The sequence below is a fragment of the Capsella rubella genome, unplaced genomic scaffold (genome assembly GCF_000375325.1).
Source record: "Capsella rubella cultivar Monte Gargano unplaced genomic scaffold, Caprub1_0 scaffold_1, whole genome shotgun sequence".
In the NCBI taxonomy this organism is placed as follows: Eukaryota; Viridiplantae; Streptophyta; class Magnoliopsida; order Brassicales; family Brassicaceae; genus Capsella; species Capsella rubella.
Genome location: NW_006238923.1, coordinates 2114354 through 2124374, shown reverse-complemented (window position 1 = coordinate 2124374; position 10021 = coordinate 2114354). Strand labels below are relative to the sequence as shown.

The 10021-nt window shown below is 39.1% G+C and overlaps 2 protein-coding genes across 2 annotated transcripts; one reads left to right on the top strand and one right to left on the bottom strand.

Moving 5' to 3' along the window:
• Nucleotides 1-33: 33 nt before the first annotated feature.
• On the bottom strand, nt 34-2742 carry LOC17897260 (fructokinase-1). Its single transcript, XM_023788921.1, has 5 exons — nt 2218-2742; nt 1767-2014; nt 995-1286; nt 754-906; nt 34-657 (listed from the first exon to the last, which is right to left on the bottom strand). The coding sequence occupies exons 1-5, from the start codon at nt 2602-2604 to the stop codon at nt 262-264; spliced, it is 1476 nt and encodes a 491-aa protein (XP_023644689.1). The 5' UTR covers nt 2605-2742; the 3' UTR covers nt 34-261.
• Nucleotides 2743-2905: 163 nt separating this feature from the next.
• Nucleotides 2906-9868, top strand: LOC17896833 (ribosome biogenesis protein bms1). Its single transcript, XM_023788920.1, has 18 exons — nt 2906-3100; nt 3216-3362; nt 3461-3551; nt 3646-3764; nt 3883-4073; nt 4162-4372; nt 4831-5077; nt 5262-5590; nt 5885-6041; nt 6174-6373; nt 6461-6810; nt 7078-7171; nt 7243-7461; nt 7615-7854; nt 8572-8781; nt 8863-9111; nt 9217-9420; nt 9525-9868. Exons 1-18 carry the CDS (start codon nt 2969-2971, stop codon nt 9684-9686), a joined length of 3552 nt encoding a protein of 1183 aa, XP_023644688.1. The 5' UTR covers nt 2906-2968; the 3' UTR covers nt 9687-9868.
• Nucleotides 9869-10021: the final 153 nt, after the last annotated feature.

Sequence of the window (10021 nt, the reverse complement as noted above, 5' to 3'; positions counted from 1 at the left end):
CTCTCTTCTCTATCCCCCACCCCCCCACCCCCCCCCAAACCCTCAAAAAAAATCCCCCACCAATCATTTACTTGAGATCTCTTCCTCTACTGCACCCCATAATAAGGAGTCAGCTCAGACCAAATCTTCATCATAAGCCGAATTTGTCTCTTCTTCTGGATTACACAATTCTCTCTATTCAAATCCTGTGACAGCGATCAAATATCCCCACATCACGCTGCCAAAGTAATATATGTGTCACACTGTTTTGTTTCAAACGCATCAAGATGAAGCCTCTACACAATACCTCCCACGTTCAAGCTCTGGTAGCAATTCAGAAACCACTTTTTCCATTGAGATTGTTTCTATCTGCTGCTGCTTGCTGCTCCCATCTTTTTTTATCTTTTTCGAAAGAAGATTGATCCTCGGAGATTCCGGATTTTCAGCTACGAGTTGTTCGAAAAATTTCTCTTCATCATTGAGTATCGAGGCCTTCATGAGATCCATCACTTGATGCCTTCTTGCAACATTTCTACCTGCTCCACACCCCATTGCAGTTGCTGCTCCAACTGCATTTGCAATTGTTAAGGTATTAACCAGCGGCATGCTGCGTATATAACCTAGGGCAATTGCAGCCACAAAACTGTCTCCACATCCAACAGTGTCAACCACTTCCACCTGATGATGTTTTGAGAAAATGCATAATTAGATCATTACGCAAACTTACTCTATGAATGCCAAAAGGAACGGATTATATGTTGTGTAAGCAGGTACCTTAAACGCAGGAGCCACTGAGACACTAGACTTCGTCACAAGAATTGATCCCTTCGCGCCCATCTTTACAATCACCCATTTCGTTCCTTTTCCATTCCTCAGAATTTCTTGTCCTGCTTTTACAGGGTTCCTGATGCCAGTTAGAGCCTCCGCCTATGCAATTCATTTAACAGTTCAGCAATAATTTCACCAAGTAGGGCAACTTTGAGATTTGAGCATTATCGAGAGACATGCAATTTACCTCCTCGGATGTCAAAAGAAGAACATCGCTCATTCTTAAGAAGTGAGCAAGTGCTCTACGCTCATCAGGAGTTCCCTTGGAAAGACTCTTTCCCCGTGGTCCAGGATCAAAGAAGATAGCTGTCCCAACTTTGGAAGCATAATCTATCGTTGACATTATAAAAGTAGGGCTGAAATCGTCAAAGTCATAACCATTGCAGAAAAGAACTTTTGACTGTCTGATTGCCATCTTTACTTCATCAGATAGGTCTGTGATCCAACTGAAAGCAGGTTCCTCCTTGAAATCGGCTCGACTAAAAAGAGAAACAACTCAAGAGAATAAGTTCCTCTAGTAATAGAATTCAAGGAGCTTATAACAAATACGAGTATTGGAAGTAAATACAAGAATTTGCTTCACAGATAGACATAAGAATTAGAAACAAAAAGGGACATAAATTTCTTGAGTCAAAGAATTCGAAGAAGTAATAAACAGCCCTGGAAGCAAGTATGACAATATCACCCACTAGCGTTTGTTTCACTAATAGAAACAAGATGTCTGAACAAGAAAGCCATATCTTCCTGACAGAAAAAATCTGCTAAGTCTGCACTTTTTTGTTTCCCAAAAAACTCTAATGAAACCTTTTATTTCTAGATACTTATCACCAACTCCATGAAAAGTACATCAATGTGATGATGCATTCATTAAAACAGTTATCCTACATAGACCAACACCACCATAGATCTTTCCAATTATACTCAGTTTCCATAGAAACTCGACATGGCAAAAAGCATACCTGCAAAACCCATGTCGTTGCAAAGGATCCACAAGAACCCAGCAAATAAGAGTCTCACAATATGAGCTGCTATCTTTGGCAGTTGTTCCTTTATCCAATGCAACCGTACCTATTCCTTCTTCATGAAGCACATCTAGAAGAAACTCACCGTAGGTTTCATCCCCCACGTGACCAATCGCAACACAGTGAAGCCCCAATCTAGCAGCCGCTATAGCCATGTTACAGTTGCCACCTGCTTCCCAGTATTTCTATAAGCAAAACAGGGAACAAAAACACTTCACTACTAACATCAAGAACAAAAACAAGAAGAAAGATGAATCAACAATAATTTCAACTAAACAAGAGAGAAAAAAAAGTTACAATTTATCATAAAAAAAAAGGGTTCCAAGAAAGTTCGAAATTTTCATCACTGAAAGAAAGAAAGAGAAATAACAATTAGTAGTACCCAAACCTTATCTGGGGGAGAAAGAGAGAGTTCGTCCATGAGCGCCTTGCGCTCTCCGCGAGAAGGAGGGGGCAATTCGTGAACACTGAGAACAATGTCGACGCAGAGATTACCCAGGGTTGCGACATCGATAGGTTTCTCGGCCACCACGATATCTCCATTTTCCCCGAGAGAGCCGATGGAGGAGGAGCCATCGGCGTATTTAAGCGGGGATACATCAGCGGCACTGCTCCGACAGCGGAGGCAAACGGAGCTGCTCACATGAGGGACTGGAGCTAATGGCGGGAAACTAGGGAGGCGAGGATTAGGGCTTTGGGTGGAGAAATTGGAGAGGGATAACGCATAGTGAGGAGAAAAAGAGTGGAATTTTAGGGCAACGGCGAGGTGATGCATTTGGAAGAACCCAGAAAGAAAGAGAAGAAGAAGGAGATATTTGATTCTTGAATTGCTTAGTCGTTCTCTCTCAGTTTCTCCTCTCTTCTTCGTCTTCAAATGAGATACTCTTTTGTTCTTCACCGTTTGATTTTGAGGAAGAGGCTTTCCGCTTTTCTGTATGTGGTAAATTAAACCGGAGTGAAATCAGAAAGTCAAGTCAAAATAGAACCGGGTACGGTTTGTTATTTTAAGCCGCCTGAAACAAATTAACTAAAATTGGAGGGTTTATATTGAAAGGGTTTTTCATCTTCACTTGATTATACTTGTCGACGGCCACCAAAAACCTTTCTTCATCGTTTCTGTTCTGAGCTCACTTCAAGCCATGGCCGCCGACGAATTGATGCCGTCTCACAGGTCACACAGGACTCGCAAAGCAGGTCCTACCATGAGGAAAAAATCTGAAATCGATAAGAAGAAGCGTGGTATCTCCGATACCAAACAGAATAACCCTAAGGTGAGCTACTACTTCTCCTCCTCTCTCCCTCTTTGTCAATGCCTTTTGAGAGTTTCTTTGTCTTCTTCGCTGACTGGGTACTTATGGACAAAAACGATTGTACTTGGTTCTGCAGGCGTTTAGTTTTAAATCAGCTCGCAGGGCGCAGCTAGCTGAATCTCACGCTACGGAGAAGGAACAAAAGCGACTTCATCTTCCCAAAATTGATCGTACTTATGGCGATCCTCCTCCTGTCGTCGTCGTTGTTCAAGGCCCCCCAGGAGTACTGTGTTTTATATTGATATGGCGTTTTCTCTCTTGAGTTTGGTTGTTTTCTAAGAAAGTTTTGATTGTTTCTCCACTGTGTATTTATTCCTCTAGGTTGGGAAGTCTCTCGTGATCAAGTCTCTTGTAAAGTTATTCAGTAACCAGAGTGTACCTGAGGTTCGAGGACCTATTACCGTTGTACAAGGTTCTGTGCTACACTGTTTATTGTTTTCTTTTCTTTTCTTTTCTTTATCTGGTCTTCATCTGCCGTGCTCATGTTAGGCTGGTCATGAATTTAGGTAAACGTCAGCGGTTTCAATTTGTGGAGTGTCCAAATGATATCAATGGGATGGTGGATTGTGCAAAGATTGCTGATCTAGCCATGCTTGTGGTAGACGGGAGTTATGGTTTTGAGATGGTAAGAAACCATTTTTCTCTAGCTTTCTACTTTTTCCTTAAATAAGTGCTTTATCTAAGCTTACCATTCTAACCAAGGTGTGATAAGCAAATTGTCTTTTAATCTGTTTGAACCTCAGGAAACTTTTGAATTCCTCAATATTATGCAAGTGCATGGATTTCCTAGAGTTATGGGTGTCCTCACACACCTTGATAAGTTCAACGATGTTAGTAAGCTGAGGAAAACAAAGACCCGTCTCAAGCAGCGGTTTTGGAAGGAAATATTTGATGGAGCTAAATTGTTCTATTTATCTGGTCTCATTCATGGGAAGTAAGTATCTACATTGATAATTCACCAACATAGATGACACGTGCAAGGATCGTTTGATGTTCACTTTTAATTTATCTTTTATTGGTAGGTATTCGCCGCGTGAAGTTCACAACCTTGGCCGCTTTGTAGCTCTTTGCAAGCCTCAGCCATTGTTATGGCGATCATCACACCCTTATCTGTTGGCTGATCGCCTAGAAGATGTAACCCCTCCCGAGAAAGCTCAGATGGATAAAAAATGTGATAGAAATATCACACTGTATGGTTACCTACGTGGTTGTAACTTGAAAAAAGGGATGAAGGTACGTTATCAGATGTTTTGTCATCATTTTCCTTAGAGACTGGTTCATCTTAGCATTTTGAGTTTTCTATGGCCTAAATCCGAGCCAATTATTTGCTTAACTGTATGTGGCCCTAAATTCTCATTTTTTTAGGAAAAGACCAATTTTTAAATTGAGCCTAGTGATGAGCTGATTTGATGTTAATTTGATGTTATCTATACGTTCTTCCTTGCTGGTATTGATCCATAGATTCTAATTGATTCACGTATTACAGCATTTTAGAACTAGTTATCCAGTAACTGAGAGTAACTAATTCTATTGACACGTTAGCTAGTTCCCATATTGAATAAGAGGAGCATAAAATTTGCATACCCACTGAATTGTCATTGCTTCTTTATCTAATTGAATGGCATTTTAGCTGTTACAGTTTATGTTTCTATCTTGTTTAACATGCATCTGATCTAACTAATGATTATCAGGTTCATATTGCTGGAGTTGGCGACTACAGTTTATCTGGGGTGACTGCTTTAAGTGATCCGTGTCCTTTACCTTCAGCTAGCAAAAAAAAAAAGAAGAGGCTTGGGGATAAGGATAGGCTTTTTTATGCTCCCATGTCCGGGATTGGAGAACTTTTGTATGACAAAGATGCTGTTTACATCAACATAAATAAGTACCATGTTCAGTACTCTAATACTGATGATAAAATGGAAGAACCTACTAATAAAGGTTATTTATGGGGTTTTCTAAGTTTATTGTCATATACTAGTTCTATATGTGTCTCATTTCATGTTTAAAGAATTTCTACATATTAAGAATTTGGTTTACATCATTCCCCATGATAGAATCCAATAGATTTTGCTCACTTTTTGTAGCCCTAGCATTTCTGATTGTGGCATTTTTATCTTGGCAGGAAAGGGCAGAGATGTTGGTGAAGATTTGGTAAAGTCGTTGCAGGACACAAAGTATTCTATTGATGAGAAATTGGATAAGACATTCATTAACTTTTTTGGCAAAAAGACTAGTGCCAATTCAGAAACAAAATTTAAGGCTGAAGATGCGTATCAATCTTTGCCGGAAGGTTCCGACAGCGAGGAGTCTCAATCTAATGATGATGATGAGGATGATGAAGTGCATGTAGAGGGTAAGGGCAGTGAAATAAATCAGATAACTGAGATTGATGGTGGAAGGTTGAGGAGGAAAGCTATCTTCAAGGATGACATCGGTGGAAGTGATGCAATGGTAATCTCCTTACTTGATCTGATATTTCTAATGCTTCTATTTAATATTGCAGTCACATCTTCAGTTGGATAATAATGGTGACTATGAGATCAAGAGTTACTGAACGTGAATTTTCTCTTTTTCATTATTTTATGTTAGACAATTTAGATGAATTGGTGAAACAGTTGAAGTAGGTTAAGTCAATCGTAAATCCCTGTAGTGAAAAAGATTTTGGGAAGCAGTATCTATTTGATGTCGACCGATTATATTTCAAAATTACATTGTTTTCTCCATGCCTGGCTATGTGTGACGCAGGACTCAAATGAAGATGATTTTGAGGAGGCGGATGATGCTGAACTGGACTTGGATGAATATGATTTTGAGGAAGCAGATGATGTTGAATTGGAAAATGAAGTTGAAGATAGTGGAGATGACTCTGCTTCTGATTCGTCAGGGGATTACCAGATAGATGGTATGTAACTTCTACGTTTTAATATACTTTTGAATAGATGATGTCCTTTATTATTTTCTTGAGAAAGTACATTGTCCTTTGCCATTTGAGATTTTGTTTGTTCCTAAACACTGACCGTAAAAGGGTTTTCAGATACAGACCATGGTAACATATCACAATGGAAAGCAATCTTGAAGGAGAATGCCAGAAAGAAGAACCCCAGTTTGACACAAATTGTGTATGGAGCATCAGGATCATCAGCTACTCCCTTGATAAATGAGAACCCTGACATTAGTGATGATGAAGATACTGATGATGAAGACTTCTTTAAGCCAAAAGGAGAGCAAAGCAAGGTTTGCCATCTCAATTCCATATGAAATTTGGTGATCTTTTCTTGTTCTTAAGAATGTCTCCATCATTAATTTTTCATATAAATCCAGAACTCAGGTGGTGGATGGGATGTGGGATATGTCAACTCAGAGGATTGTTCAAAATTTATGAATTATGGTCACCTAAAGAATTGGAAAGAGAAAGATGTCTGTGAGAGCATTCGTGATCGATTCACCACTGGTGATTGGTCAAAAGCTGCTCTGAGAGACAAAAATTTAGGTACTGCTGGTGAGGGAGAAGATGATGAACTTTATGGTGATTTTGAGGATCTTGAGACGGGAGACAAGCATAAAAGCCATGAGAACATGGAATCGGGTGCATATGATAATGACGATGAAGATGCTGAAGCCGTTGAGCGTAGGCTAAAAAAGTTGGCTCGCCGAGCAAAGTTTGATGCAGAATATCCTTTTTACCCGAAATCATTTGCTGTCTTTCATCTGTGTTTGGCCAACAAGTTATCTACTGTCGTCTGTGTTTTATTTTTCTCTGAAACAACCTTAAAAATATGGTGAAAATTCTAGCTTAGTTTAATTAAATCAGTGAGTTTGATGGTTGCTGTTTAGATATTCTTCCTCTGCATGTCTTATATGTCATATTTGGTTTTATGCTACTGTTTCAGTTTGCACTTTGACAAGTTACTTTTGGTTCAACCTTAACTTCGCTGTACAAGCAACAAACCCGAGTTAGAGGAGGATGACAATGATAAAGGTGATGGGAACAATCCTCGTAGTCAAATCAAGGAACCAGGATACGTTGATAAAGTAAGTAAATTTTGCTGCAGGCAGCTAAGATATCTATCCATTGCCTTGAACTCACTCTATTTGCTTTGCAGTTGAAAGAAGAGCTTGAAATTAGAAAACAGATGAATCAGTTGGAAATGAATGATCTTGACTCGGATACTCGAATTGAGTTAGAAGGATTCCGGGCTGGAACATACATGAGGCTGGAGATTCACAATGTTCCTTATGAGATGGTTGAATTCTTTGATCCTTGTCATCCAATTCTTGTTGGAGGTATTGGTTTCGGCGAGGACAATATTGGATATATGCAGGTAAGGCTACAACAATGTTCATTTCTTCTGACCTAAAAGAAAGTCCAAAGTCCAAATAAGCATGAACACAGCTAAGATCTTATATAAAGATAGTTGAAACATGATCTTTTAGTTGAACGATGCTTATTATATCATATGTATCCTTGTATTTAGGCCCGGTTGAAGAAACATAGGTGGCATAAGAAAGTGCTAAAGACAAGAGATCCTATCATAGTGTCTATCGGGTGGAGACGCTATCAAACTCTTCCCATATATGCCATTGAAGATCGCAATGGCAGACATCGAATGCTCAAGTATACTCCAGAACATATGCACTGCCTTGCTACGTTCTGGGGTCCTCTTGTCCCACCCAGCACCGGCTTTGTTGCTTTCCAGAACCTGTCAAACAATCAGGTATGTGAATGAACTATGCTGCTTGAGATTTTGACCCCAATTTACCTTGGAGTGTGTTTGGTAAATCTTAGTGCATCTTCAGAAATGGGTAGTGTTAGTTTACGGACTGACCAATAATAAACACTCAGTGAACAATATTGGAATAGTTTCTTCATATTCATAGATATAGGGGGCAGAATTCACATGGATATCGTAAGTTTCGCATTGGCTGCTTTAATGGTGACTTTTACATGTTCCCCCTCTCTTGTAGTGTGGGGAAGCAGTTGACTCTAGAAATACTTCTAATTGTGGTAATAATCAAACTCTACCAACCTGTTCGTTTTCTAGACCATTCGGTATTTTTAAAAAAAAAATTGGATTTATGTTTTATTGATTCATTTTCTTCTTTTATATCAGGATGTATCCACTATTAAGTATGGTTTGAAAATTTGGAACTTGTATGTGAGGAATAAAATAAGATGATTCCTTCCTTCTATAGTCGTTGTGACAACTTAAAATGAGAGTTCCCTGAGGGAAGTTCCATATCAGTCCATTCTGCTCCATTGTTTAGTGTTGTTGAGATATCATGCAACTGTTCATCCATAGTTGTCAAATTTATTTGTTCTAGTTAGAAACCCTGAATGGCCTAGATATCATGAATGGGGTAACTTATTGGTTGTTTCCTTAGATCTACTGTTTTCTTCTCCTGCTGAGTATCTTTTCTGGTGTATGCTTCAGGCAGGATTTAGGATAACAGCGACTTCTGTAGTTGTTGAGTTTAATCACCAGGCCCGTATTGTTAAGAAAATCAAGCTTGTTGGGACTCCCTGCAAGATCAAGAAAAAGACTGCATTTATCAAAGACATGTTCACTTCTGACCTTGAAATAGCTCGATTTGAAGGTTCATCTGTCCGGACAGTTAGTGGCATTAGAGGACAAGTTAAAAAGGTATGCTTTCAATTTCCTTCTGAATCCTAAATTTTCCAAATTAGTTGGCTCTTTGGTTTTCTAACAACCTCCTTTTGTCAGGCTGGAAAAAACATGCTCGATAACAAGGCGGAAGAAGGGATTGCAAGGTGTACGTTTGAAGATCAAATCCATATGGGCGATATGGTCTTCTTAAGGGCTTGGACTACAGTGGAAATTCCACAATTTTACAATCCTCTAACAACAGCCTTGCAACCCCGCGATAAGACCTGGGAAGGGATGAAAACTTTTGGCCAACTCCGTAGAGAGCTAAATATTCCTATTCCGGTGAATAAGGATTCGCTGTACAAGGTAAAATCCCATACAATGCAGAATTATTGTGTAGGTGGGGGTGGGGAACCAAGGAGTGCCAATCTTCTTCACTAATTTCTCTCGTTTGTGTTAAAACATTTGCAGCCGATCGAAAGAAAGCCAAAGAAGTTCAGTGCACTAAAGATTCCAAAGAGTCTACAAAGAGATCTTCCGTTTAAATCGAAACCGAAAGATTTACCAAGACGGAAAAGGCATTCTCTAGATGAGAAAAGAGCTGTTATAATGGAACCGAAAGAAAGGAAAGTTCATACTGTCATCCAGCAATTTCAGCTGGTGCACCACGACAAGGTAAATGTTTAAAAACGATTAGCATATTTTCTAGCACCCATAAAAACCTTGATTAATCTTGTCTCTGACTTGAATTAAAAGACTTGAATTAAAAAAAATTGTAGATGAAAAAGAAGAAGGCAACTGAGCAGAAGAAGAGGAAAGAGTATGAAGCAGAGAAAGCTAAGAATGAGGAAATAAATAAGAAGCGTAGGAGAGAGGAGAGACGTGAGAGATATCGTGAAGAAGATAAGAAGAAAAAGAAGATGAGAAGAAGCCATGATTAAATTACCTGCGTTTTGCTTCAGACCAACTGTGTAATGCTTGAGTTTTGTTTTCATGTTTTCACTGCTGTGTTAAGTTTTTTCTTAACTTCTGAAAATCTGAATTATCTGTCACAGTTGCACATTTCTCGAAAGAATATTTCCCAAAATTTTGGAAATACTACCTCTTTGAGTCTTTTGACTAATACTTTAGGTTGAATTATTATTCAAAGCTTTTTTTTTAGCACCAACTAATTCGGTTTTAATTTTGCTTCATGTCACATACATGACATAGTTTAGTTGTGAAAATGTTAGGATTTGGCTAACAAAAGCCGAGAAATGGAATGGGTGGGAAGTGG

Bases quoted from the DNA above. Each gene is read 5' to 3' on its own strand.
- LOC17897260 (XM_023788921.1), bottom strand. From the start codon at position 2,604: ATGCATCACCTCGCCGTTGCCCTAAAATTCCACTCTTTTTCTCCTCAC. The intron at 2,015-2,217 runs GTTTGGGTACTA...TTTTGCTTATAG, and splicing joins CTCTTTCTCCCCCAGATAAG to AAATACTGGGAAGCAGGTGG. The intron at 658-753 runs GTACCTGCTTAC...AAACATCATCAG, and splicing joins CAGTGGCTCCTGCGTTTAAG to GTGGAAGTGGTTGACACTGT.
- LOC17896833 (XM_023788920.1), top strand. From the start codon at position 2,969: ATGGCCGCCGACGAATTGATGCCGTCTCACAGGTCACACAGGACTCGC. The intron at 4,373-4,830 runs GTACGTTATCAG...AATGATTATCAG, and splicing joins ACTTGAAAAAAGGGATGAAG to GTTCATATTGCTGGAGTTGG. The intron at 8,782-8,862 runs GTATGCTTTCAA...TCCTTTTGTCAG, and splicing joins TTAGAGGACAAGTTAAAAAG to GCTGGAAAAAACATGCTCGA.